Consider the following 15887-nt stretch of genomic DNA (forward strand, 5'->3'; position numbering starts at 1 on the left):
TTAAGTACTGATCAAATTAGATTTTTTACTGACGTAATTTAATAATATCTTACTGCTCTTTTGTGACTAGTGTTTTTAGATTGGCAGTGCAGTAATTATTTTTCCCTATTCTTTACTCGAATAACTTTAATTTAACTTCAATTTATTTAAGATTTGCTTGGTTAAAATTTCGAACCTTGGTCTGTGCCACAACAAATTTAATTTTTTCTTGTTGTTTTTGTCTCTTATTCTCATTTCATATAGTTTATTTGGATTATTTTAAATATTGTGGCAAAAGCTATCAACGTAAATTTTGAAAATTCTACTATATTTTTTATTCCTTAAAATATTTTTATTTATTAGATTATTTCAATTTTAAATTTTTTGCAAGAAGACAAAAGCCTTTATCCAAAAGTTTTGGTAAGACTCTTAATATTAGGTGAGATTCTTAACAATCTCACGTATTCTTTCTGGATTTACGAAACCAAAAACAATTTAAGTTATGCATTTCTTAGATTTGTATTCTAATTACTATATTGATAAACCCCTTTTCAATACATTCAAACAAAAGCCAAGCCAATTGATACAATTTGAGTGGCTCGAAGCTCCGCGAATGAATAATCTTAACCAGGTTACGGGGACAGAGTGCGAGTACCCCTTTGAGCACCTTCACCTTGACTGATCGTCACTCGAAGTAATCGTTCGCAGAAATAGGAAGTGATCTCTTGTGGCATTTCATTTTGCTTTTCTTTCACAAAATCGCCCTGAGAGATGGTAATCATTTGGGAAGGGAAATTAATGCTCTCGTGTACAGTGATTAGGCACGTGATATGACACCGAAACCTTATTGTATCACCTTGTTGGACATGAATCGATATTGATGAACTGAAATTTGATAGCCGTGTAGACATAAAATTTTTAATGAAACATGAATATTGAGATAGAGCGCAATTTGTCACTTTTTTAACATAATCATTATTGATGTGGGGATTTTAATAGAAGGTACAATGGGATTTCCAGTAAAAGGCGGGAAGGCTGGAATGTTTTGGCGCGCTTTCCAGTAGTGTGAGCCGATCAAATATGGCGGATGGAGTCGAACTGTCAAGTCAAGTGGTAATGTGACATTTCTTGCGAAAATATAAATGGGTGAAAATTAGCTGGAAAAAGTGAAAATTGATAATCTGAGGAGAAAGGCGTGAAAATTGTACTTCTATTCCGCGTGCTCAACGATAGTGAGTGTGTTAGTTTAGGAAGAAGGTGAAAGAAGTACTTTCGTGATACTCTGAAACAGAGAAAGTCGTGAAGTAGAAAATGTCTCAAGCACAACCAGGAACTCCAGCTCTTGCCAATAATTACATGAAAGTCTTCGTCCAGAGGGACTACAGTGAAGGTACAGCTGTTAAATTCCAAACCCGCTTCCCCACAGAACTGGAAAGTCGCGTGAGTAATACTTCCTGCCCAGTGACTTGTAAGATTGTTAAAGGGGGTTCTTGTCTGGACAGATTGATAAACACACCTTCGAGACAACCATCAACAAACTTAATGAGTACTTTGCAGAGGCAGAAAAGGGCACCTGCAGTACCTACTGTGAGGGCTGCTTGGCCTGCATCACTGCATACTTAAACTACATCTGCACGGAGACCCATTATGAGAAGGTATCCCAGAACAAAGAGTTAATGAGAATTATCTATCGTATCAGGAATTATCTATTGCCGATTTTGCTGGGGAAATTAATTCACTCTTAACAAAAAATTTAATCTTGCAATTGCATCTACAGCTAACTTCACAACTGATCTTAAACCGCCTCGGAAATTTTATCCTGTGATCGAAGAAAGGATAATCCTTTGGTTTGATGATCTCGAGGAATTTTGTTTCATATTGTGGGGGGTATCTCCTTGAAACATTCTGTTTAGGAACTGTGGGTCTGTAAACGTACTTGCTAGCAACCCAAATTCATTTATTCCCAAAATATCAGGGGTGAAATGATAACTTTGACTCTCGCTAGTATCGATTCGATACTATCGAATCTCTAGTATCGTTAAATCCAAATGATGATGAGTGTCGGCTCTTCACGCATTGTCGGCTCGTTATTGTGACACTTTGGGACAGTGAAACATAACCTCACTTTCGCTTGTTTTGATTTTGCAATCGGAATTATTTCAGAGATTATTAATTTTAAGTTAAAATAGTCAACCCATAAATTATATTTTTATGGAAATTGGGCTATTGAGGAAGTCCCGGAAACTCATCTTTCGTTAGGAGCGAGTATGAGAAAATTGCGGTATAAAAACAACTCTGGAGCTTCTGGAAGAAATGCAAGTAAAAAAATCATCTATACATAATAATTTCTGCCTTACGCAGATCTTTTCACTTTATCTTTTACATTCTCACACAATAATTGACACGCAAACACTTGCTGCAAGTCAATCACTGAACAAATGACTCCAGAAATTTAAGGAATTAATTTTCATCTTATCAGTCGCGGTGATTTCTAATGGTTTGTAGTGTTTTAAATTTGGCAAGGAGGAGCAAAAGATCTAAAGGAAGCACACGCATATGTGACCATTTCCTACTCTGTGAAATTAAATCTCACGAGAACGAATCCATGAGAAACATCTCCATCAACTTCCTGGACAGTGTGTCAAACTCAATCACTAAGCATAATAAGATCATCCTCTGATAAACCTTTCCCGGATGGTTCAAAACTATTTTGTGGTTCTGCAGAATCAACAGAACATAAATTTTCGTATCCAATTTGCCCGAGGTTATTCCGTGTAGAACAAACAAAATTTCACAAGAATTATACTTAGGGTAAAGGCTCATAATTTGGTCCAGTCTGCTTATAAACATCGATGTTCCAAGTTTGAAGTACGATATTTTCAATACTAATTGACTTTTTTTGTTACTCTCTTTTCAGAAGGGTTGTTTAGAAACTTGGCAAGCTATTTATCGTCTTATTTTTACCAAAATTAGTCTTAATACGTTTAAAAATGAATTGATATGTAGAGGTGAATTTGACTCTTATTTTGGACAACTTGGTTATTAATTTGGACAACTTGGCTGTAAATTTGGACAGCTAATCCGCCTCAACAGGATGCCCATTGTTCTTCATTTCATGAACCAATCTTACCAAGTCCTCTTCCTGTTCATGTAAGGGAAACGTAGAATGTCACAGAAGCCCGGAAACTTTCCATATCATTCATTAAAGTGAGTTGACTTCGGTACTCCAAGTACGTGCGGATTCGCTCATTCCCTGGCCTTTCCGGGAGCCTTTCAAGGCATTTCTCAAAACATCTCGTTCGTGGAGATGATGCTTCTTTGTTTCTCCAGGTATTTATCCAACCTAGTCATCACTAAAGCTAAAACTTCACGAAATTTCGTGAGAAAAACACCTGTCCAAAATAAGAACCATCACCTCACTGGTAAATGTCTTAAAAAATTTCCCATTTTTCACACGAAAAATCTAATTCACAAGGCAAATCTCACTTCGGGTCAAATGTACAAATCACCATTAACGTGAATCAACACAATATTCAATGAATATTCAATAATATCACTCAAAAAAAAAGCAAAGAAACATTGTTAGTTCTTCGCCATAGCTAATTAAGACTGAAGTAAACATGAAGTGCTGTCATATTTCTCGTAAGCAATTGCTCACACTGAATTTTCAACAAAGCAATTTTAACTCAAATCATATTCAAATTTTAACGTATTAAGTGTTAAAATCTTCCAAAAAGAACAAATATTTAGATAGAATTCATTGTTCATCAAATATTGGAATAAAAACCCATCATTTTAATCAATTTATTTTTAGTGTCCAATTTTATCCTCAAAGTGTCCAAAATAAAAAACTGGACAAAATTATGACCCTTTCCCCTAATATTAATAAAATTTAATAAATATAAATGAGGGCATTTACTTACTAAAAACATGTAAAATCTTCTCTAAATTTCACTTCGAGGGTACAAATCGACAGCTCTAGAGGTGTTAGAAAATATCCTGATGATCTAAACGGGATAAAAACTTCGAACCCGGAACACTTACATCGTAAAGCGAGTACTTTACCATTTAAAGTGTCACAAAACGTCCATCACGTAAAAATATTAAAAATTCGAAAACGAAGCGATATACCTAATAAGATTACCGTTACATTTGTACTTCACATTCGTATTTGCTTTTATCCTTTTGTTTTTATGGAATTAAAGAGGAATCCCATCCAACAAATAGTAAAAACTCCGTACGATAGAAGTAATAAATCCCGCTATATGCAAAACCTGCTTTAGAAGCATAGGGCCTTCATATGCAAGATCGTTGGGTCTTCGGCGGTGATATCTTTGACTCGACTCTCGCAGTTGCGAGTTGGAGTTTCGCCTAGTGCAAATAGTTCAATATCTTGAAGGATACATTATGATAAAACGCAATAAAGTGCACTGTTTCTTCCCAAAAACTCCGAGAGTACGGAAGAAGGATCCCCATTCTGGGGAAGGCATTCTTGGGCAAGAAATAACTTACTGCGAAAACTTGTCAACGCTCAGTGGGGAGCTCAGCCGAAACTGATGCGTACGTCTGCGCTTGCGCTATCATTTTCTGTAGCAGAGTACGTAGCTGAAGTATGGGAGAGGTCTGCGCACGCCAAACAAGTAGATATTGCTCTTAACGACACCGCCCGTATAATAACAGGGTGCCTAAAGGGCACGCCAGTGGACAAACTCTATCCCTTAGCAGGAATTGCTCCACCACCGGTGAAGAGAAAAATCATCTCCAGTAAAGAGATGTCCAAGGTTCTCTCTGAACCAAGGCATCTTCTCTATGGTCACGAGAAACCAAGAGCAAGGCTGAAGTCTCGCAAGAGCTTTTGACACTCTGTCAAACCACTTGACAAATCACCGGAGGAGGCTAGACTTAATCTGTGGAAGGAAGTCTTTCCACCAGATTTTGTCGAACTAAGGGAGGGCCTTCCTCCTGGTGGTGATCAAAACTGGACGACGTGGAAGTCTCTCAACCGTTTGAGGAGCGCCGTCGAGAGACAACAGGCGGCGATGGGGCTTCTCGGAATGTGACGTGACTTGTGACTGTGGGGTGGTTCAAACTACCCCACACTTGTGTGTTTGTCCTTTGTCTTGGCAACCCCGCATGCCATTGACGTAGCCCGTTATTAGGCAAGACATGTGTGAATTTTATGCCCCGACACGTTTAATAATAATTCTTGGGCGGGCTACAATGGACTTAGCAGATTCTTTCAACACGAGATGTTGTCGGTTGCATCGACCATTGTCGTATCTGCATTTGGTGCAAGCTACAATCAGACATCGCTTCTTGCGTGAAATGCTTACACAAAAGAAATGCAAATACAACAACGGTCGATGCAACCGACGATATATTGTAAGTAAGGGTTAAGTAAAAACTGGTAAGAATAGTTTTCGTTGATAATCTGGACTTAACCATAGTGTTTTGCATATTGAATCATCTCACTCCTCTTACAACTATGTAGCAAATTAGGAGCGCGATACCGGGCCATAAAGGGAGGCTTTGGGTTTGCGCCTATGTTTGCTTCGAATTCGTATGGGGAGAGTTGAGTCAGTCTATGACGGAACCCTGTCGGGAGCGCTTGGACATGAACGGTGGCTGCGCCACAAAATCGCTTGATAGGGGATTTCGCGAATGCAACTCGAATTGCATCTATAGTTTATTCATAAGCCGATATAATAAGGAAAGGCCCAAATAAACTTATTTTGATCTTCGAGAATATTCATCAGAAAAACAAAAAATTTCGTTAAACATCTTACATATAAAACTCGACCAGAGATGTGCAAGAACCGTTGAAACCGAATAAACGTCAAAATAAGTTTGTTCAGGTAGCGTTTTGGCCATTGACGTACAAGTCTCATTTGATGTTTGTTCGGTTTCAAACGGTTCTTGCACACCTCTGAACTAGACATTGCTTTAATTAAAGCTTCTCTACACAAAATTTCACTATTACTTCATGTAATGAGTTAAGTCGTAGAGCACTTGCTCTATGATGCAAATGTCCAAAATTCTAATCCCCTTTTGATGCTCCGGAAATTTTCCGGAATTAAAAAATATTTTTTCTCCCGTAAACTCAGTGACTAATCAACTCAAGTGACTAACTCAATCCTTTTTCTTACTCCTAAAAATAGATATCGTACAATATTTTGGTTTTGATGTTATTTAAATACTTAATTCAAGCATCGCTTGCGTTCATTAATTTACGGTATCCTTAGGCTGAATCACAGAATGAAATAATGGTTGAAATTAGTTTGCGACAGAAATTGTCGGTTCGGCACCGTCTTTTTAGACATTACGGTTTTTCAGGAAATCAGAGACCTTTCAGTTGATAAGTACACCATCCTGAAATATTCAAAATGCGCTTTAGGACACAAGAAATTGACAATTAAGGACAGTGATGTTTTAGAAGCTAAAATGCTCGTGGTCTTTGTCTTTGCAGTGCTTGAGGAAGGTATCTAAATACATCGTTTCGCAAAATGAGAGGGTTTACAACCCACGGGGCCTCCAGATCACTGACCCTACTTACCGGGGACTGCGTGTAATAGAGATTTCGATTCTCGATCGACCGGTTCGCACGTGACTGCCGCTGTCGAATTCATCGGAGGAGTTCTTCATGTGAAGCGCATTTCAATGTACAAGATTATTCGTGAAAGACCATCCCATTTGCTCCAGCTGCCTCCCAAAAACATCCCTCATGAAGAAATACCCCATCCTATTTTCAGCATCAGATTCTATCTTCCGGAACAGTGAGAGAGATATATAAAGTATTTTCATAAATTCGCGCATATAGAGGATAGATGTTAGTGGTAAAAAGGATATTTCAGTTTATTATTTCATTTTAAAACACTCTCTAGAGGAATTATGTAATATTTTCATGCGGACAGTGAACTATTCACTCCAACTAATTTGAATTTTATTTATGCAATGAGATAATGTACAGAACATAATGCAATATGTTATGAATTAAAAATATTGAAAAATGTGAATGTGTTTTGATTTTATTCTGTTTGCAGATCATCAGTGAGTTGGATACATATGAAAATAAACTTTTTCTATTTAAAAATTGTGCATAAAAGTGAAAACTTTCCTTCTTGGAACCCAAAGAGAAAGTAATATTCTTCATAAAATCCTTCGGGATTTTTTTTTCTATTTTTTTTAGTTTTTGTGGCTACTCATTACAGTTTATGACTGCCCAGAAGTAAGATGAAATCCACCAGAAAAAGGTTAGTTTCTTGGCTCATTTAAAACGCTATTAGCCGAAAACCGATTTGTGTCCTTGCTATCCCAAAAGGCTTTTAACCCTTGGCTAAAAATTTGTTAAATAAGTTAAGTTTAAAATTATTTTATTAAAAAAACTCTAATGCATCATATTATACAAAATTATATTAGAAATAATTTTATTTACAGTGCTGTCTCTCTATATGCACAGTTTGGGTACTTCTTTTGACAGTTCTTTCTCTGAATATGCACAACTTTTTTTGAAATTCCCAACGGTTTTTATCTTTCTTTTAATAAATTATCATTTTTTTACTGTTCTAGAATTTCCCGTGTTATTTTAAATATAATATGAGACAGAAAAAAAATAAAATTAAGAAAATTAAAAACAAGAAAAAATTGTTACCAAGAAAATAATTTTCTTTATTACTTTGTCAAAATGTAAACAAATTGATTTTGAATGCAACCGACATAAAAGCTGTGCATATACAGAGACAGTACTGTATATTAAAAACTTCATTTATTTTTCAATTTCCTTTCAAGTATTTCTGTTTTAAACTGACAAAAAATTATTTTTGCCGCTTGTTATAGCAACGCCTGAAAAATTTCGATCACTAATCACAGCCGACTGACAGGCCAAAAAGGTATCGTTTGAATCAAATAACTCAGATTTAAAAATATTCCCATAAAATGATTTAAAGAAATTTTGTGAAATAAAAATATTTTTACTTTTTATTGGACTATTCCATTAATTTATTCTGGAAAATAATACAAAATAAGACAATTTTCAATAAAGAAAAAATTTAATGATTTAAAAATTAAAAATTTAATAAATTAAATATTTTTGCTATTATAGACATTAAACACTGAGAGAAATCCGAAAAAGTTAAAATAACATTCCGGAAATGTTAATTTTACCCTGCATTATTGATCCGAAATCGGTGTAAATATTAACCTTTTTAGGTGTATTGGGGGTTAAGGTTACCCTTTTTCATGTTAATTTAACGCTTCAAAAGGTGTAAAATTAACATTAAATAATGTTGATATATTTTTACACCTTAAACGAGGAAAAAAATTTAATCGCACCCTCTTTTTTTTCTCAGTGTAGTTATGTATAAAATAGTACTACAGAATATCAAATTGAAATTCAATCATGGTCAACCGGGTTTTCTCATTGCTTTTTTTCTCACTGCTGCCATCTATTTAAAGTATTTTAAACTTAATTTAAAATATTCGAATCTAACAAAAGTCTGAAGAAATATCATCAAAATATTAATGCAAAACTCCTAATTAATTTACGATCACACCATATTATGATATTTATCTTATCTGTCCACATCGCCCACAATATTTTTGCGTGTTAACTCATAGGCTATTCAAAGAAGACACAGCAGGGTGAAAATATTTTTAGCGCAAATTTTGCAAGAGAAATTTCATCTATTTTATGGTGAAAATATATCAAATATCGCGATAAAATATTCTTTGTTGCGCGAAAAAGTGTGGGCAAATGCAGTGGCATGTTCCAAACTGTAAATTATTCATTTGACATGACACAGAGTATTAAATCAAAATGATTTTTCAATAAATTATGTTGTAAGCCAGGAATTTCACATCTTTTGTGGCTCAGTTAGATAATTTGTGTGACTGTTTCTTAATTATTTTCCATCCCCGGACAGGTGGATCATGTTTCGATGTCACATTAAATGTCGATTAACATAATCAAACATGAAGAGGCGCGATTTTTGGTAGCTAAAATGCGCGAAAAATTGCCCAAGATGAATTAAAATGTGTGATGAGTTTTTCTAATTCTTGTTTCTGGGGCCCACGATGATTTTGGTGTGAGAAAAATGTTGAAGACAGAATGGTCAATTATCACATGCAAATGGCCAAGGAGAACTCTTTTCTCTGACTTATTGCAGGCAATCATTGGTATTCACTTGACCACTCGACTCCCAAGTGGGCTTCAATTATTTCTCGTATTTTTATCTCTCCCATCAGCTACCTGTAATGACCACAGATAAATCTTGTTGGCTTCTTTTTCCTTCCCAGGCGACACACAAATTTCTCCTCAGACCAACTTCCCACCAACAGGGTTCATTTAGGAGAGTATGGGCTGCTCATGAAAGGGAAACATCAAATTTTCGCATTTATCTTCTGGAATTGTACAAATGAGTAGAAAAAAACAATTTTGAACAGAAAAATTAATTTGATCAGTAATCAATTTAGAACTTTATCGCTCCGACACACCTTTTATATCAGGAAAATTTAGTAAAATTAAAATTCACATATTTTTCTCTCTGAAACGTTTTGCATACATCCATATCATTCTTTCCCACCATGGGCGTACCCAGCTAGGGGCAGGGGGGGCAGCTGCCCCCCCCTAGAAGCTTCAAAGAAGACAAAAACAAATGAAAAGTAAAAAAAATATATATTTGGTCAGCAAAAATAAATAATTTTATTCAATAAAAAAAAACAAATCTTTCCAAAAATGGGCTTAATTTTTCGATCCATAAAGATCGAAACTTTGATGAAAATTCTACTTCTTTTAAAAGTTGTAAATTTAGTCACTTTTCAAATTTAGTGTTTTACTGCTCGTTTGTCAATACAAAAATGAGCTAAAAAAACAATTAAAAGCCCAATCGGGGAGGGGGGGGGCAGAACAAGGCTGTTGCCCCCACTGCACTACATTCAAAAATTTAAAAAAAAAAGTGTAAAAATGGGCAAATATTTAGTAAAGTAAAAGCATAGGGTTAGAATTTGTTTTATAAAAGTCGTCATTGGGTTCTTTAAAGATCGCTTTTAGCACCAACAATTTACCATATACTGTTATTGAAAAGTAAGCAAGTTTCTTCTGAACATAATAAAAATTTTATTCAATTTAAGCTCCTAAGCATATAAAAGCATAATATATAAACTATATTTTTTGACATTTTTATTTAAAAAAAAAAATAAAAATTCGGCCATTAGGACCTGATTGTCGGAAACGTTTATTGAAAAAACTTATTTTTCGTTAATACCTAACGATTACTAGAGTAGATTCATTTGACCTCAGAAAAACCAATTATTCCCTGTTAGCTGATGAGTTAAATCCGTTCTTAAACTTGAGGATTTAAAAAAAAAACAAAATTAGGTCTTTTTTGATAATTTAATACAAAAATACGATTTTCGGCGTATTTTGCACCACGTTTTGTCTTAAAAAATAAATCGTTATCAAAGCAACAAAAAATCCATGGTTCAAGTTAGTTTAACTCATCTTCTAATAGGAAATATTTTTTTACGTTAGATTAATCTACACTGAGTAATCGTGACTACCGAAAAGTAAGTTTTATTTTCGAAAAGACATTTCCAAAAATTAGGTACCAAGTTACAAGAGCTAAACTTTTAAAGTTGTTAATGAAAATTTGAAAAAATGCAGCTCAACTGTTGTATTTTTACATACTTAAGAGCTTATATTGAATTAATTATATCACGTTGATAAAAAAGAAAGGAAACATGCTGTTTTTAGGCTGCGTGATCCATGTAACCCTTTAAGAAGGGGAGACGTGGGTCAAAATATACTAAAAACAGCATAATTTTCTCTAATATTTTTACATCGGAATAAAAAGTTTATTTAACCCTTTAAGGACGATAGGAACACCGGTGTCCCATAAAGAGTATAATTTTTCGTGACTACCTAAAGTTATTTTTTACTTATGTTTATACGTAATTGCAAAGTAGAAGTTTGAAGGAATCTAGGATATTTTTTGCAAGTCTCCAACTATTTGAAATATAGTAAATTTTTAAGCTAAAAAATGACACGAATTTTAAAATTCTTATAATGAAAATTGATTTTAATTATTTTTTATACTTCCAATTTTTTTTAAGCAAAATTGTTTTAGAAAAAGATACTACAATACTCAAACATAATATTTTTCTTTAGAGTGAAAATTATCTGTCATTGGTATCGTCAGAAAAATCACTTAAATTTTTGAGCTATTTTTGTCCCTATCGTTCATAGAGACAAAAAATACACCAAATCAGATTCTATTGACTTTTCGAAGGCCAGATTTAAGACGTATCACAAGTTTTGTTTATCAGTTTCATTTTTATTGCTGATTTTCGGTCAGCGAAAACTGTCTCGTCGTTAAAGGGTTAATTCGAGCTCTTAGGAATATAAAAGTACAACATTTAAAGTATATGTTCTGAAATTTTCTTTTAAAAATTCAGTTGCAGAAATCTGACTTTTGGAATTCGGAGACCTTTTTGAAAAAAAAATAGTTTTAGATGGGCAATATTTCTTGAAATAAGTTCATCTGAAATCCAAAAGCCAAATATTTCCTGTTAACTAATGAGTTAAACCAGTACTTGATGATCATCAGCATTATCATTTTCAACCGCTTCTCCCTATTGGGGTCACGTCCTTGAACGAAGGATTTTTGAAAAAATGATATTTGAATTTTTTGAAGACTATTCTACAAGAATAGCATTTTTGAAGTATTTTACACCACGTTTCGTCTTAGATTAGAGAATAAGTTATGATCAAATAAACATAAAATCCTTCGTTCAAGGACTAGTTTAATTCATTACCTAACAGGAAATATTTACGTTTTTGATATCAGAAAATATAGCATAATGGCTGAATTTTGAAAATTTTTAAATTAAAATCCAGAAAATATAAGTTAAATCTTGTTATTTTTATGCCTAAGAGCTTGAATTAATTTTTTTTATTATGATAGAAAAGAAATTTGGAAAAAAATCTGTTTTTAGTCTTCTTGACCCTCGTAGTCGTAACCCCTTAAGTAAATTTTCGTTAAATAAAAATGTCAAAGCTGGAAATTTTCAGAAGCATATCATTAATTCTATATGATAGTCCTTTTTGCCTTGAAGGGTATCACGAAACGAAATGTTAAGACCTCCATATTAAATTTAAGAAAAATATATAAGCTCCAAAACATGTTGATGTTTTTGTATATGACAATTGGTATAATAGTGATTCGTTTTACTATATCTAAATTTGCGCATTTATTATCAGAAATGAATAAAGATAGGTGTAATTGTAAAAATGTATCGTGTTCTGCGGATCGGAAGGGACTTAATCAAACGTTTCTCGGATAGTTGGTTCTATAGATTAAATATGAACTAAAAGGAATGTCTTACTTACTGTAGTAATTTGCTAAAAAGTAGCGAATAATTTCTAAAAATTATTTTATTTTTAGCCAATAATATGGGAGAGAGTGTACTGGTCCGAGGAACACTTACGATTGTTCCTTACCAATACCTACAAATTAAGCATAGGCTAATCTATGCTGAAAAGTAGGGGACCTGCTTTATTATCCCATTTTACTTTTTTACGTTTTTTTTTTCAAAATAAAAATTATGTACCCCCCCCCCTCGCCAACAAATTTTGAGATTTAGCCCCCCCCTAACCGAAATCCTGGGTACGCCCTTGTTTCCCACTCAAAATTAGATTGGACGAAATTAAATTTAGTGTGATGTTCAGAAGAAGAAGAAGAAGAAGAAGAGTGGAAAAGAGCAGGATATACTTATGCAAACAATTTGAGAAAGAAAAGGATGTGAATTTCGATTACATGACATTTTCTTGATCTAAAAGGTCTAAAACAGGGGTGTGCAAGAACCGTTGAAACCGAATAAACGTCAAAATAAGTTTGCTTAAGTAGCTTTTTGACCATTGACGTACAAGTTTCATTTGACATTTGTTCGGTTTTAAACGGTTATTGCACATCTCTGGTCTAAAACGTCTATCAGCAATATTTTAAACATTAGAATTTTCATTCAAGTTTTGGCAAAGCAAAATTAAAGAGATTTTTTTTACCTGCAACTATCTCACATGTTAATTATATAAATTAATAAATCCATTTTTATGAAGATTTAGATTTCCTTCTGACCGATATTTAAATTTTCACAATTAATTTTATTCTTTTTTTATGATAATTTTTTTTAATTAAGGTGTAGTACATCTTAATTATCATAAAAATTTCATGAAATCACCATTTCTAAATTTTGAGTTCCAAGCAGTAAGATAGACATTACGAAAATGTTTGAAGAAGAAAATGAAGAAAATATTAGAATTTAGATTTCATGAAATTTTTCTAATCTTGAAAGGGCTGAAGCAGATCGTTGTATTTTGATAAAAATGGTAAATAAAAATGAAAATTGGTAAGTAAAAAATTAAGTTTAGTAAGTAGTGAAATATTAAAGAAATATTTCACTTACTAAAATGGATCAATTAACTTACCAAAAATGTTTTACTCTTTTTAAAAATTGTATTGGAGACAACAATCTAAATTGCCTACCGACATTGTCTTTGGATTTGTATCCAAAGGCAATGCTATCGCCTAAATTTGAGTTTTTTTTGACTAGGGTAAATATCCAAATTCAAAACCATTTCCAGATGCTTTAACTTTGACAGAAGATTCAACACATTAAGTTCATATTTTTTCTGAAGAGAATTTCATAATTATGCTCCTCGACTCTTCAAGAATATTACTGTTTAGTGACAATTCTCTAAATATAATTTGAAAACTTCTTAAATACAAGAAAAACACACTAGTGCAAAATGCTTCTATTGGAAACAAATTAATCCAAATAGAGACATGGGAAATTTTCTAATTGGAGACAAACAGAACAGTGTAAGTGAAATTGCGACGAAAGGCTTCCAAAACTTTCTGAAGTTACGCTTGATTGCAGGATTTGTTCTTATTCCTGGTCTTTTCTCCTTTCCCATCTAAAACAATAAGAAAATCTCTCAAAAAAATCATATTTCCGGGGTTTCCTATTGAAGCATTTGCACACGCTTCAGAAAAATCCTTTTTGTTCACGAAATAGGTAATTATTTCATTTGAAAACTTCAGGTACCGTTAACAATAAAAATTAGCACTTAATTTAACTATTAATATTAGCCAGATATATGACATAAATGTTAAACAAAACTAATAAACAACAGACACTTTATTGTGTTTTTCATTGGAAAACATGGTCGATCGATGAAAAATTCGATGGTGAAAAAGGACACTTTTAATTTTTCTGAGAAATTGTCAAATTAAAATTTGTGAATATGAATGGATTTTTTTATTTAGAGCAAAATGAACTAAATAATTAAACGGAGGTATAAAAAAAAATAAATACAATAATTTAGTAATGTATTTATTGTATTTATCATGAAAACAATGACGTTTCCATTTGGAATAGCGAAAAATTTCCATTTGGAGCAGATTTTGAATTGGCTTAATTTACCTTAAGTTTAATTTTTTACTTCTCATTTGTTTTTTTTAAGTTTTTCCTTTTATCATGCTGAAGGAAATGAAAAAAAAAATTTGGTTTTAAGCAGTACCCAATATAATCTTAACTACTTTTCTATTTTACATTAAGTTAGTGTGGAAATTGATTTTAGACAGTTTCAAATATCCAATACGGTTCCGAAAGAAGCCTGGGTGCTTCTATCTGGAATTTAAGATAAATTTAGATTTAGGGATAAGGCGGACTTACTAACAACAAACCAATATAGATTTTGAATTTTGGGGGCAACTTTTGTAAAATTTAATTTAAAATAATCAATTAAATATTGTTAAAAGTACTGTAGATTAGCATTACTAACTTGTTCTAAATTATTAAAGTTAGAACTTCCGTATTATTTTTTCAGAATTTTTTGGAAGAAATTATAAATATTGCCATAATTCATCTTCTATACTTTCCATCGCAATTTTTTATGGATTTAAAAGATTCTTCAGCTTAGTCTGATCTTATGTCTTATCTTATTAATTAGGAGAATGCCTGCATGGTTTGCACATAGTGAACCTTCAAACGATGCGAATTTTCTCTACCTTTTAGCAATTTTTTGGATGCTTCATATAAGATTAATTTCGATTAATTTGGTCTATAAATTACCAAAAAACCATCTCTTGAAGTTGAAAATTGTACAAGAAGAGGGTATTTAGAAAAAAAACATTAGTATTTCAATTACTTTAATTTGAGAAAATCTGTTAAAAATTATCCCCTTTGACCTTGAATAATCCAAGATGGAGAATTAACCAGTGAAAGGTGTCGATGTTTTAATGTTCAGCTAAATAAACTACAAAACATATCCGAAAATCATTAAAATCGCTAGGGCCAATTTTGAAATAAGTCAAAAATCATGTTTTGGGAGGGAATGAAAGTGGTGAGGGTGATTTGGATAAGTTAGTTCGCTAGAGATTGTTGACTTGTGATGGGGTTGGGGGTCATCGAAGACCAGAAGTCAGTATCTCTTACCATTTATCAGCCAGGATGCAGAGAATTTGAAAAAAATGGATTGTGGAAACGGCTCTCTCGAGGAGTTCGAGCAGTTAATAATGATCTATTTTATGGCAAATAAATGACAGACTAGCCCTTTGAAGCCAAAAGAGAAAATTCACATCATTTGTAGGTTTACTATGTGTGAACAATGCCTATATATATCCTCACATAAGAAATTACCCAGAGTGTATCACCTAAATCACGAGAGAAAAATTGTGTAGTTTTTTAAGACTTTTTAATGCATAAAATAGAACTGCAGAGATATTCTTTCTAAATTGTATAAGTTGAAAATTTATTTTTTTAATTCGTTAATTAAAAATATCTTAAATATATTGTCATTAAACTAATGTAAAAAATGAGTTTGAGAAAAAAATAATATTCTTTTTGCATATTCT

General features: G+C 32.9%; 1 protein-coding gene across 1 annotated transcript; it reads left to right on the plus strand.

The window, feature by feature from the left end:
* Positions 1-1073: 1073 nt before the first annotated feature.
* On the plus strand, positions 1074-6988 carry LOC129799001 (golgin subfamily A member 7). The gene is made up of 3 exons (XM_055842565.1): positions 1074-1419; positions 1482-1634; positions 6446-6988. Exons 1-3 carry the CDS (start codon positions 1291-1293, stop codon positions 6584-6586), a joined length of 423 nt encoding a protein of 140 aa, XP_055698540.1. The 5' UTR covers positions 1074-1290; the 3' UTR covers positions 6587-6988.
* Positions 6989-15887: the final 8899 nt, after the last annotated feature.

This window comes from Phlebotomus papatasi, chromosome 1, assembly GCF_024763615.1.
Source record: "Phlebotomus papatasi isolate M1 chromosome 1, Ppap_2.1, whole genome shotgun sequence".
NCBI classification, from domain to species: domain Eukaryota; kingdom Metazoa; phylum Arthropoda; class Insecta; order Diptera; family Psychodidae; genus Phlebotomus; species Phlebotomus papatasi.

Excerpts from the sequence above, each read along its gene's own strand:
- LOC129799001 (XM_055842565.1), top strand. The coding sequence starts at position 1,291 with ATGTCTCAAGCACAACCAGGAACTCCAGCTCTTGCCAATAATTACATG. Across the intron at positions 1,420-1,481 it reads CCACAGAACTGGAAAGTCGC|ATTGATAAACACACCTTCGA; the intron begins GTGAGTAATACT and ends TTGTCTGGACAG. Across the intron at positions 1,635-6,445 it reads CGGAGACCCATTATGAGAAG|TGCTTGAGGAAGGTATCTAA; the intron begins GTATCCCAGAAC and ends TTGTCTTTGCAG.